The following is a 13,714-nucleotide window of genomic DNA, read 5'->3' on the forward strand; positions in this document are numbered from 1 at the left end:
TCATCTGTTTTAAACCTGTACCCTCTAATTCTAAGATTGTGCCCTCTGGTCCTGGACTCACCCACCAAGGGAAACAGCTTGGCCACATCTACTCTGTCCAGTCCTTTCAACATTTTAAATGTTTCTGAGGTCCCCTGTCATTCTTCTGTACTCCAATGAGTACAGTCCAAGAGCCGACAAATGCTCATCATATGTAAGTCCTTTCATTCTGGGAATCATCCTCGTAAATCTCCTCTGAACCCTCTCCAGCACATCCTTCCTAAGATATGGGGCCCAAAACTGGACACAGTATTCCAAATGAGGCCTCACTAGTGCCCCGTAGATTCTCATCAACACTTCCTTACTTTTATACACTATACCTCTCGAAATGAATGCCAACACAGCATTCACTTTCCTTACCGCCAATCCAACCTGGTGGTTAACCTTTAAGGTATCCTGCACAAGTACCCCCAAGTCCCTTTGTACTTCTGTACTTTGAATTTTCTCTCCTTCTAGATAATAATCTGCCTGTTTAGTTCTGTTTCCAAAGTGTACAACTGCACATTTCTCAACATTGAATCTCATCTGCCATTTCCTTGCCCATTCTCCTAAACTACCTAGGTCTCTCTGCAACCTTCCTGTCTCCTCAATACTCCCTACTCCTCCACCTATCTTGGTGTCATCCGCAAACTTAGCCACGAAACCATTTACTCCATCATCCAAATCGTTAATGTACAAAGTAAAAAGAAGTGGCCCCAACACCGACCCCTGCGGAACACCACTAGTAACTGGTAGCCAACCAAAACAAGATCCTTTTATTCCCACCCTTTGCTTCCTGCCAACCAGCAATGCTCCACCCATTCTGTTATCCTACCTGTAATTCCATGACCTCTCATCTTATTAATCAGTCTTTTGTGTGGCACCTTGTCGAAGGCCTTTTGAAAGTCTAAATACACAACATCCACAGCCTCTCCCTTATTGACCTTACCTGAGATTTCCTCAAGAAACTCCAACAGGTTGGTCAAGCAGGATCTTCCCTTCACAAAACCATGTTCACTAGGACCTATCTTGGCTTGCACCTCTAGGTATTCCATAACCTCATCCTTGAGGATCGATTCCAATAACTTTCCTACCGCCAATGTCAGACTAATAGGTCTGTAATTTCCTTTATGCTGCCTCCCACCTTTCTTATACAGCGGAACTACATTTGCGACCCTCCAGAACCATGCTGGAGTCTATCGATTCCTGGAAAATTATCACTAGTGCTTCCGCAATCTCTAAAGCCACCTCCTTCAGAACCTGGGGATGCACCTCATCCGGTCCGGGAGACTTATCAGTCTTTAGTCCATTTAGTCCCTTCTCTCTAGTGATCTTGACTGAACTCAGTTCTATCCCCTGAGACCCCTGACTATCCAGTATATTGCTGATGTCCTCCACAGTGAAGACCGATGCAAAATACTCATTTAGTTCCTCTGCCGCCTCTTTATCATCCATTATAATCTCTCCCGCACATTATCGATTGGTCCTATATCAACCCATCTCTTTTACTCATGTTATCTGCCAACTTCCTTTCATAATTCATCTTTTCTTTCCTAACGACCTTCTTAGTTTCTTTCTGCAGGTTTTTAAAAGTTTCCCAGTCTTGTTTTCCCACTAACTTTTGCTTCCTTGTATGCCCTCCCTTTTGCTTTTATTTTAGCCTTCACCTCTCTTGTTATCCACATTTGTGCCTTTTTTCCATTCAAAACCTTTCTTCTTGGAATATCTATCCTGCATTTTCCTTATTTCTTGTAGAAATTCCATCCATCTCTGCTCTGCCGTCCCTCCAGCTAACTTACTCTTCCAATCAATTTGGGCCAGTTCCTCTCTCATACCACTGTAATTTCCTTTGTTCCACTGAAATATTGACACATCTGATATCAGCTTCTCCTTTTCAAATTTGAAACTGAACTCAATCATATTGTGCTCACCAGTTCCTAATGGTTCCTTTACCTTTAGTTCCCTAATCACCTCCGGTTCGTTACACAGCACCCAATCCAAAACAGCCGATCCCCTGGTGGGCTCATCAACAAGTTGCTCCAAAATGCCGTCCTGTAGACATTCCACAAACTCACTCTCCTGAGATCTACTGCCTTGCTGGGTTTCCCAGTCCACCTTCATGTTAAAATCCCCCATAATTATCTTGACATTTAAAAGACATTTGGACAAGGACGTGGATAGGAAAGGTTTAGAGGGATGTGGGCCAAATGTGAGAAAATGGGACCAGCTCAGGGAGGTCCCTTGCTCAGCATGGACCAAGTGACCTGAAGGGCCTGTTTTCCCATGCAGTACGATTCTATGACTACGACTCACGACAAACCCCTTGCCAGCATTAGCGTTGTCGAGTCACCACTGATCAGGAACCCAGGTGGACCAGACAAATAAACACGTTGGCTAGAAGCAGGTCAGAGGCTGGACATCCTGAGGCCAGTGACATGTCCTGACACCTCAACACCATTCCATCATCTACACAGCACAAGTCAGGAGTGTGACAGAACACCCTCTCTACCTCTCTGGCTGAGAGCAGCTCCGACACAGCTCAGAGACACCAACCCCACAGTGAACCATGCAGATACGAAGGGAAGTTCACCAACCACTCTGCACTGTCCCTTCCTCGAAGCACCACTGCACAGTACAACCTCCATAAACTGTACTGCAGTGACGCGCGCAGGGCACTCCCACCCCGTCTCCCCGACCCAGGGCACTCCCACCCCGTCTCCCCGACCCAGGGCACCCCCACCCCGTCCCCCCGACCCAGGGCACCCCCCCTCACCCCCCCGACCCAGGGCACTCCCACCCCGTCCCCCCGACCCAGGGCACCCCCCCTCGCCCTGACCCAGGGCACTCCCACCCCGTCCCCCCGACCCAGGGCACCCCCCCTCGCCCCCCGACCCAGGGCACTCCCACCCCGTCCCCCCGACCCAGGGCACTCCCACTCCCCCCACCCGACCCAGGGCACTCCCACCCCGTCCCCCCAACCCAGGGCACTCCCACCCCGTCCCGCCGACCCAGGGCACTCCCCACACCCACAGAGCCCCCCCCCCCCACACGTCCAACACTAACAACAAAGTGCACAGTACTGAACCCCCCACAGTGCGGGGCTCCCTCACTCCTCCCCCCCCCCACAGTGCGGGGCTCCCTCACTCCCCCCCCACCACAGTACGGGGCTCCCTCACTGCCGCCCCCCAACAGTGCGGGGCTCCCTCACTCCTCCCCCCCCCCACAGTGCGGGGCTCCCTCACTCCCCCCCCCCCCACAGTGCGGGGCTCCCTCACTCCCCCCCCCACAGTGCGGCGCTCCCTCACTGATCCCCCCACAGTGCGGCGCTCCCTCACTGCCCCCCCACAGTGCGGCGCTCCCTCACTGATCCCCCCACAGTGCGGCGCTCCCTCACTGATCCCCCCACAGTGCGGCGCTCCCTCACTGCCCCCCCCCACAGTGCGGCGCTCCCTCACTGCCCCCCCCCACAGTGCGGCGCTCCCTCACTGCCCCCCACCCCCGGTTCCATACCCGCTGCTGCCGTTTGCTGCCGCCCCGGGCGGTTGGGCCGGGGGGCGCCGCCGGGCTCAGGGCCGCTCTCATGTCGGCCCGCGGCCGGGCCCGGTACCCGGAGTCGGTGCGGCTGCCGGTGCCCGTGGCCTGTGCCCCGCTCCGCTCCGGTGCCCGGCTCCGCTCCGGGTCCGCTCCGGTCTCCGGTGCCGGTCCCCAGCAGCTGATGGAGGCGCGGTGCTGCGTCAGTGCGGCCGCTGGGTCCTAATGCGCGGACAGTCCGCTCACAGCGGCTGCGCCGCAGCGCTGGCCATTGGGAGTGCGCAGCCACACACCACACTGCACAATGAACCGGGAGCAGCCAGAGCCGGCTCAGCACACAGCAGCCGTGCTCCCCATACAAACACTGATCCCCAGAACAGGGCATGCAGATCAGTGTCAGCAGTCAGACACACAATGGAGTGCCTGGAAACTCAATCCGCATTAAACACTACAATCCTGACAGCGTCACTCTGCACACGGATCAGGGAATAGTGAAAGTTTACCCCATCATACAAGTGTGTGAAATCCCCAGCCTTTCCCTTCATGCATTTTAATATAATTTCAATGCTCTATAATTTGAACTTGAGCGCATGACTTCCAGATTTGGTTTGATCTGGCCTCCATTGCTGTCTGTGTGGAGTTGGCACACTCCTTCTGCGACCTCCCACACGCCAAAAACACACCGGCTGGTAATTGAATTGGCCACTGTGAATTAGTCCCTACTGTGCAGTAAATAGAAGAATCTTGGAGGAGGTTCTTGGAAAGGTGGGAAGAATAAAATGCATTAGGGTAGGATCAGTGTAAAACTGGGAGCTTGGTCAGCATGGACTCTGTGGGCCAAAGGGCCTTTTGCACATAGTTGTAGATTTTTGAGACAAGATTTCCCTTACACAGAACCACGCTGGCTCCCCAAATCAGGCCCTGCCTTTCCAAGTGAACATCAACCAGGAGACACCTGGAGAAACACACGCTGCTGGAGGAACCCAGCAGGTCGGGCAGCGTCCGTGGGGGGAAATGGACAGTCGATGTTTCACCTGGGCTGGGACGAGAGGAGGAGATAGGCAGTCTGGTCGAGGTATGACTACCTTGAAGAAGTTTTCCTGCTCCTCACTGGATACCCATGAGAAGTATTGGTTTAGGATCTCCTCATACCCCCAGCTCCACACATAGATCACCCCACCACAGGAAAAAGATCCTTTCCATCTACCCTATCTAGTTCCTTCGATTTTTTATTCTTCACTGAAGTTATCTCACCCCCTCCATCCAAGGAAGATGAACCCAACCTCCACAACTCCGTCCCAACAGCGAAGGAGGTTGTCTAAGGATCTAAATCAAACGGGAAGTTGGAATGACAGATGGAATGTAACACAGACAAGTGCAAAGTGATGTATTTTGGGAAGTTAAATCAGGAGATGACAGTGAATGCAAGGTCCCAGGGAGTGTTGTTGAACAGAGACACCTAGGGGTACAAATACATGGTTCCCTGAAAGTGGAGACACAGGTAGTCAGGTGTTTGGCACACTGGCCTTCATCAGCCAAGACACTGAGTAAAGGAGTTGGGACGTCATGTTACAGTTGTACAAAAAGTTGGCTAGGATACACCTGGAGTATTGTGTACAGTTCTGGTCACAATGCTTTGGCAAGGATGTGATTAATCTACACAGGGTGCAGACTTCAGTAAGACATTTGACAAGGTCCCACATAATGGGTGAGTGGAGAATTGGCTGTGTGGATCCAGAACTGGCTTGCTTGTAGAAGACAGAGAGTGGTGGTTGAAGGGAAGTATTCGGGCTGGAGGCCTGTGAGTAGTGGTGTTCTGCAGGGATCTGTGCTGGGACCTCTGCTGTTTGTGATGTACATAAATGACCTGGATGAGTACGTTGATGGGTGGGTTGCTAAGTTTGCAGACGATACCAAGATTGGTGGAGTTGTGAATAGTGTAGAAGGTTGGCGACAGACACAGCGTGATATAGATCAACTGCAGATATGGGCAGAGAAATGGCAGATGGAGCTTAACCCGGATAAACGTGAGGTGTAGGACTAATGTCAAGAGGCAGTACACTCTAAAGGGCAACACCCTTAACAGTGTTGAAGAGGAGAGAGACCTTGGGCTGCAAGTCTATGGCTCATTGAAGTGGCTACACAGGTAGACAGGGTGGTTAAGAAGGCTTATGGACTGCTTGCATTTATTAATCGGGGTATTGAGTATAGGGGTCAAGAAGTTATGATGCATCTCTATAGAACTGTGGTTAGGCTGCATTTGAGTATGCATGCAATTATGGTCACCTCACTATAGGAAGGATGTCGAGGCTTTAGAGTGGGTGCAGAGGAGGTTTACCAGGATGCTGCCTGGATTAGAGGGCATGTGCTATCAGGAGAGGCTGGACACACTTGGGCTCATTTCTCTGGAGCCGCGGAGGCTGAGGGATGATCTGTTGGAAGCGTATAAAATTCTGAGGGACATAGATAGGGTGGACAAGCAATATCTTTTTCCAATTATTGAGCGATCCGATACCAGAGGGCATGCATTTAAGGTGAGATCAAAACAGACGTGAGGGTAAGTTTTTTTATTGAGAGTGGTGGATGCCTGGAATGTGTTGCCTGATAGGGTGGTGGAGGCAAATTCATTGGGGACTTTTAAGAGGGGTTTGGATGGGCACATGAATGAGAGGAAAATGGAGGGATATGAGCATTCTGTTGGCAGGAGGGATTAGCTATGTCGGCACAACATTGTGGGCCCAAGGGCCTGTTCTGTGCTGTACTGTTCTATGTTCTAAAGGATTCACAAGGATATAGGATTGAGTTAAGTGGAGAGGTTGGATTTGTTTCCCTGGAGTGAAGGAGGCCGAGAGGTGACATGATAGAGGTATATAAAATCATGAGAGACATAGACAGGGTAGGTAGCCAGAGCTTGTTCCCATGGAGGGGTATCTCAGTGAAAGGGAGGAGGTTTAAAGGGGATCTGAGGGGTAAATCTTTCATACAAAGTGAAGTTGGTATCTGGAGTGAGCTGCCAGAGATGGTGGTGGAGGAGGCAGGAACAATGTTTGAAAGCAACAATCTGCTGGAGGAACTCAGCGGGTAAGTGGGATTAGTACAGAAGGGTTGATGGTCAGCACAGACAGGGTGGGCTGCAGGGGCTGTTTATCTATGTGATGATATCATCCTGGGAAATCTCTGCACCCTCTCCAGTGCAGTCACATCCTCCCTGCAGTCTGGTGACCACAACAGCACACACAACTCCAGTGGCCTAACCAATCTTCATACAGCTGTACCAAGTCACCTTACGTTCCACACCCCAGCTAATGGACAACATACAACAGTAAAGCACAGTACAGGCCCTTCGGCCCACCATGTTGTGCCGCCCGATATAAACCTACTCCCTGATCAATCCAACCCTTCCCTCCTGCACAGCCAATAACCCTCCATTTTTCTTACATCCATGTGCCTATCTAAGAGTCTCCTAAACATTCCTATTTTATCCTATTTCAAGGTCTGAGAGAGTTACAAGGTAGCCAGGAGGGAATTAAGAATGGAATTAGGAGAGCTAGAAGGGGGCTTGAGAAGGCCTTGATGAGTGGGTTTAAGGAAAACCCCAAGGCGTTTTACACGTCTGTGAAGAATAAGAGGATGACTAGAGTGAGGGTAGGACCGATCAGGGATGAAAGAGGAAACATGTGCCTGGAGTCGGAAGAGGTAGGGGAGGTCCTTAATGAATACTTTGCTTCAGTATTTACCACAGAGAGAGACCTTGATATTTGTGAGGATCGCGTAGGACAGACTGATATGCTAGGGCATGTCGACGTGAGGAAAGGGGATGTGCTGGAAATTTTGAAAAACAGGATAGATAAGGCACCAGGGCCTGATGGGATATATCCAAGGTTATTACGGGAAGCAAGGGAAGAGATTGCTGCACCTTTGGCGACGATCTTTGCATCCTCACTGGCCACAGGAGTAGTGCCAAATGATTGGAGGGTGGCAAATGTTGCTCCTTTGTTTAAGAAAGGGAGTAGGGATAACCCTGGGAATTACAGACCAATGAGTCTTACTTCAGTGGTGGGCAAATTACTGGAGAAGATTCTTAGAGACAGGATTTATGGGCATTTAGAGAAGCATAGGCTGATAAGGGACAGTCAGCATGGCTTTGTGAGGGGCAGGTCGTACCTAACGAGCCTGATTGAATTCTTTGAGGATGTGACAAAGCACATTGATGAAGGTAGAGCAGTGGATGTGGTGTACATGGATTTTAGTGAGGCGTTTGATAAGGTTCCTCATGGAAGGCTCATTCAGAAAGTCAGGAGGCATGGGATCCAGGGAAACTTAGCTGTGTTGATTCAGAATTGGCTCGCCCATAGAAGACAGAGTGTGGTGGTAAATGGGAGCGTATTCTGCCTGGAGGTCGGTGACCAGTGGTGTTCCGCAGGGATCTGTTCTGGGACCCCTGCTCTTTGTGATTTTTATAAGTGACTTGGATGAGGATGTGGAAGGGTGGGTTAGTAAGTTTGCTGATGATACAAAGGTTGGTGGTGTTGTGGATAGTGTAGAAAGTTGCTGTAGATTACAACAGGATATTGATAAAATGCAGAGCTGGGCTGAGAAGTGGCAGATGCGTGTTCAATCCAGAAAAATGTGAAGTGATACACTTCGGGAGATTGAATGTGAAGGCAGAATACAAGGTTAATGGCAGGATTCTTAGCAGTGTGGAGGAACAGAGGGATCTTGGGGTCCACATCCATAGATCCATCAGGGTTGCCACACAGGTCGATAGGATTGTTAAGAAGGCGTATGGAGTGTTGGCCTTCATTAGTGGGGGTAATAAGTTCAAGAGCAGTGAGGTGATGTTGCAGCTCTATAGAACTCTGGTCAGACCACACTTGTGGTCAGTTCTAGTCACCTCATTATAGGAAGGACGTAAGATAAGATATCTTTATCAGTCACATGTACATCGAAACACACAGTGAAATGCATCTTTTGCGTAGTGTGCGCTGGGGGCAGCCCGCAAGTGTCGCCACACTTCCGGCGCCAACATAGCATGCCCACAACGTCCTAACCTGTACGTATTTGGAATGTGGGAGGAAACCAGAGCACCCGGAGGAAACCCACCCAGACACAGGGAGAATGTACAAACTCCTTAAAGACAGCGGCCGGATTTGAACCCAGGTCACTGGCGCTGTAAAACATTACACTAACCGCTACACTACTGTGCAGCAGGTGTAGAGGAGATTTACCAGGATGTTGCCTGGATTGGAGAGCACGTCTTATGAGGATAGGTTGAGTGAGCTAGGGATTTTCCTTTTTGGAGAGGAGGAGGATGAGAGGTGACTTGATAGAGGTGTACAAGATGATAGGACGCATAGATTGAGTGGATAGAGACTTTTTCCCAGGGTGAAAATGGCTAACACAAGGGGACATAATTTTGAGGTGATTGGATGAAGGTATTGGGGGGATGTCAGGGGTCAGTTTGTTTTTAATATACAGAGAGTGGTGGGTGTGTGGAACACACTGCCGGCAGAGGTTGTGGGGGCAGATACATTAGGGACATTTAAGAAACTCTTAGACAGACACATGAATGATAGAAAAGTGGAGGGCTATGTGGGAGGGAAGGGTTAGATAGATCTTAGATCTAGGATAAAATGTCAGCACAACATCATGGGCCAAAGGGCCTGTACTGTGCTGTAGTGTTCTATTTATCAGCCTCGACCACCACACCCAGGAGTGCATTCCAGGTACCCACCACTCTGTATAAAAGAACCTACCTCTGACGTTCCCCCCTGAACTTTCCTCCTCTGACCTTAAACAGATGTCCTCTGGTATTGGCCATTGCTGCCCTGGAGAAAAGGTGCTGGCTGTCTACGCCTCTCATAACCTTATGCACCTCTATCAATTCACCCCTCATCCTGCATCGCTCCAAAGAGAAAAGCCCTAGCTCGTTCAACCTTTCTTCATAGAACACTACAGCACAGTACAGTTCCACGCACCCACAACTCAGTGTAAAAAAAATACCCCTGATATCCCCCTTGTACCTTCCTCCAATCACCTTAAAATTATGTCTGCACACTCTTTAGAGCTTCCACATCCTTCCTATAATGAGGGGACCAGAACTGAACACGATACTCCAAGTGTGGTCTGACCAGAGTTCTACAGAGCTGCAACATTACCTCACAGCTCTTGAACTCAATACCCCGACTAATGAAGGCCAACACACCATTAGCCTTCTTAACAACACTATCGACCTGCGTGGCAACCTTGAGGGATCTATGGACGTGGACCCCAAGATCCCTCTGTTCCTCCACACTGCTAAGAATCCTGCCCTTAACCTTGTATCCTGCCTTCAAATTCAATATTCCAAAGTGTATCACTTCACACTTTTCCGGATTGAACTCTATCTGCCACTGCTCCACCCAACTCTGCTTCCTGTCTATATCCCATTGTAATCTACAGCAATCTTCAACACTATCCACAACACCACCAACCTTTGCGTCATCCGCAAACTTACTAACCCATCTCCCACTTCCTTATCCAAGACATTTATAAAAATCACAAAGAGCAGGGGTCCCAGAAGAGATCCCTGCGGAACTCCACTGGTCACCATCCTCCAGGCAGAATATTCTCCATGTACTACCACACTCTGTCTTCTGTGGGCAAGCCAATTCCAAATCCACACAGCCAAATCTCCATGAATCACATCCCTCATAAACTTTCTGATGAGCCTACCACAGGAAACCTTGTCAAACACCTTATGAAAGTCCATATACACCACATCCACCACTCTACCTTCATCAATTTGTTTTGTCACCTCCTCAAGAAACTCAATTAGGCTCGTGAGGCACGAACTGCCCCACACAAAGCCATGCTGACTATCCCTAATAAGACTATGCTTCTCCAAATGCTCGTAAATCCTGTTTCTAAGAATCCTCTCCAATAGATTGCCCACCACTGGCATAAGACTCACTGGTCAATAATTCCCAGGATTATCCCTACTACCTTTCTTGAACAACGGAACAACATTAGCCATCCTCCAATCCTCTGGTACCACCCCTGTGGCCAGGGAGGATGCAAATATTCTGGTGCAAGGGGCATATTCTGCGTGGAGGCCGGTGACCAGTGGTGTACCTCAGGGATCTGTACTGGGATCCTTGTTCTTTGTGATTTTTATAAACGACCTGGATGAGGAAGTGGAGGGGTGGGTTAGTAAGTTTGCGGATGACACGAAGGTTGGGGGTGTTGTGGATAGTGTGGAGGGCTGTCAGAGGTTACAGAGGGACATAGATAGGATGCAAAGTTGGGCTGAGAAGTGGCAGATACAGTTCAACCCAGATAGGTGTGAAGTGGTTCATTTTGGTAGGTCAAATATGATGGCAGAATATAGTATTAATGGTAGGACTCCTGGCAGTGTGGAGGATCAGAGGGATCTTGGGGTCTGAGTCCATAGGACGTTCAAAAGTGGCTGTGCAGGTTGACTCTGTGGTTAAGAAGGTATATGGTATATTGTCCTTCATCAATCGTGGAATGGAATTTAGGAGCCGAGAGGTATTGTTGAAGCTATATAGGTCCCTGGTCAGACCCCACTTGGTACTGTGCTCAGCTCTGGTCACCTCACTACAGGAAAGATGTGAAGCCATAGAAAGGGTGCAGAGGAGATTTACAAGGATGCTGCCTGGAATGCGGAGCATGCCTTATGAAAGCAGGCTGAGCAAACTCGGCCTTTTCTCCTTGGAGCGACGGATGAAGGGGCCTGATAGAGGTGTATAAGATGATGAGAGGTATTGATCGGGCAGATAGTCAGAGGCTTTTCACCAGGGCTGAAATGGTGGCCACAAGAGGACACAGGTTTAAGGTGGTGGGGAGTGGTACAGAGGAGATGTCAGGGGTAAGTTTTTTACTCAGAGAGTGGTGAGTGTGTGGAATGGGCTGCCGGCAACGGTGGTGGAGCGGATACAATAGGGTCTTTTAAGAACTGTTGGATAGGTACATGGAGCTGAGAAAAATAAAGGGCTATGGGTAAGCCTAGTAATTTCTAGGGTAGGGACATGTTCGGCACAGCTTTGTGGGCTGAAGGCCTGAATTGTGCTGTAATTTTTCTGTGTTTCTATCATCGTCATGCCCCAGCAATCTCTTCCTCCCTCACTCCCGTGGTAACCTGGGGTATATCCTGTCTGGTCCCGGGGACTTATCTATCCTAATGTTTTTCAGAAGCTCCAACACAACCTCTTTCTTAACCTCAACATTCCCCAACATTAGCCTGTTCTATACTGACCTCACATTCAAAGTCTCTCTCCCTAGTGAACACTGAAGCAAAGTATTCATTAAGGACCTCCCCTACCTCCTCCGACTCCAAGTATACGTTTCCTCTTTTATCCCTGAGTGGTCCTACCCTCACTCTAGTCATCCTCCTGTTCCTCACGTACATGTAGAATGCCTTGGGGATTTCCTTAATTCTACTTACCAAGGCCTTCTTATATCCCCATCTAGCTCTAAGTCCCTTCTCAAGCTCCTTCCCAGCTACCTTATAATTCTCACGAGCCACCCTGCCATCCTTTCCCTGTCTCAGTGGGACAAGCCTATCCAGAACTCTATGCAAGTGGTCCCGACACAGCCTCCACATTTCTTCTGTGCATTTCCCTGAGAACATCTGTTCCCAATTTACACTCCCAAGATCCTGCCTAGTATGTAATTATCCCTCTCCCAATTAAATACTTTCCCATATCATCTGCTGCTACCCTTGTCCATGGATATGGTAAGGACAGGGAGTTGTGTTCACTGTCCCCAAAATGCTCGCTCACCAGGAGTCCTTCTCCTGACCAGGTTCATTGCCTAGTACCAGGTCCAGTATGGCCTCTTCCTCTAGTCAGCCTGTCCACATACTGTGTCAGGAATCCTTCCTGTACACACAAAACAAATTCTGCCACATCCAAACCTGTTGCACTAAGGTGGTGCCAATCAATATTAGTGGTTGAAGTCTCCCATGACAATAACCCTATTATTTTTGCACCTCTCCAAAATCTGCCTCCTGATCTGCTCCTCAGCGTCTCTGCTGCTATGGGGGGGGGCTGCAGAATACTCCCAATAGAGTGATCGCTCCCTTCCTGTTTCTGACTTCCACCCACACTGACTCAGTGGACGATCCCTCCAGGACATCCTCCCTTTCTACAGCTGTGACACTCTCCCTGATCAGCAAAGCCACTCCCCCACCTCTTTTACCTCCGTCCCTCTCCCTTTTGAAATATCTAAGCCCTGGAACCTCAAGCACGCACCCCTGCCCTTGCGACAGGCAAGTCTCTGTAATGGCCACATCATCATAATTGCACATACTGATCCATGCTCTAAGTTCATCACCCTTGTTCTTTATTCTTCTTGCATTAAAGTAAACACATTTCAACCCATTCAACTGACTGCAATTATGCCCCGTCCACTGCCTGTCCTTCCTCACAGACTCTCTGCACATCGCATCTATGGACCAACTGCTCCATCTTCCAGTCTAACACTGGTTCCCATCCCCCTGCCAACCTAGTTTAAACCCTTCCCAATAGCTCTTGCCCATAAGGACATTGGTCACCCTCCAGAAATTACCACCCTTGAGGTCTTGCTTTTTAGCTTCCTTCCTAGCTCCCTACTTTCCCTCGTCAGGACCTCATCCCTTTTCTTATCCATGTCATTGGTACCAACATGTACCACGACCTCTGGCTGCTCACCCTCCCTGTTAAGACTGCTGTGGACTTGATCCGATATGTCTCTGACCCTGGCACCTGGAAGGCAACATACCATCTGGGAGTCTCATTCTCGTCCACAGAACCTCCTGTCTGTTTTCCTGACCATGAATCCCATCACTACACACTCCTCTTCCTACCTCTTCCCTTCTGAGCGCAGAGCCAGACTGAGTGCCCGAGACCTGACTGCCGTGGCTTTCCTCTGGTAGGTTGCTCCCCCCAACAGTATCAAAACTATTTCTTATTATTGAGTGGAATGGCCACAGAGGTACCCTGCATTGACTGTCTATTTATTCCCTTTCCCACTCCTGATGGTCACCCAGCTACCTGCATCCTGTAACCTAGGTGTGATTGCCTGCCTGGAACTCCTGTCTATCACCTCCTCAGTTTCCCAAATGATCCGGAGTTCACCCGCTCCAGTTCCCTAACGCGGTCTGTAAGGAGCTGCAGCCAGGTGC

At 49.6% G+C, this 13,714-nt stretch overlaps 2 protein-coding genes across 2 annotated transcripts in view; both read right to left on the bottom strand.

The window, feature by feature from the left end:
• LOC127579782 (dynactin subunit 1-like) overlaps positions 1-3,925 on the bottom strand; it is a 73,369-nt gene extending 69,444 nt beyond the window's left edge. The window contains exon 1 of the mRNA XM_052032711.1: positions 3,529-3,925. Coding sequence (XP_051888671.1) covers positions 3,529-3,600 — 72 coding nt within the window. The 5' untranslated portion in view covers positions 3,601-3,925. The remainder of the gene's footprint in view (positions 1-3,528) is intronic.
• Positions 3,792-13,714, bottom strand: part of mogs (mannosyl-oligosaccharide glucosidase) — a 72,809-nt gene continuing 62,886 nt past the window's right edge. Inside the window, exon 5 of the mRNA XM_052032724.1 lies at positions 3,792-3,846. Within this exon, the coding sequence (XP_051888684.1) occupies positions 3,792-3,846 (55 nt within the window). The remainder of the gene's footprint in view (positions 3,847-13,714) is intronic.

This window comes from Pristis pectinata, chromosome 2 (assembly GCF_009764475.1).
Source record: "Pristis pectinata isolate sPriPec2 chromosome 2, sPriPec2.1.pri, whole genome shotgun sequence".
Lineage (NCBI taxonomy): Eukaryota > Metazoa > Chordata > Chondrichthyes > Rhinopristiformes > Pristidae > Pristis > Pristis pectinata.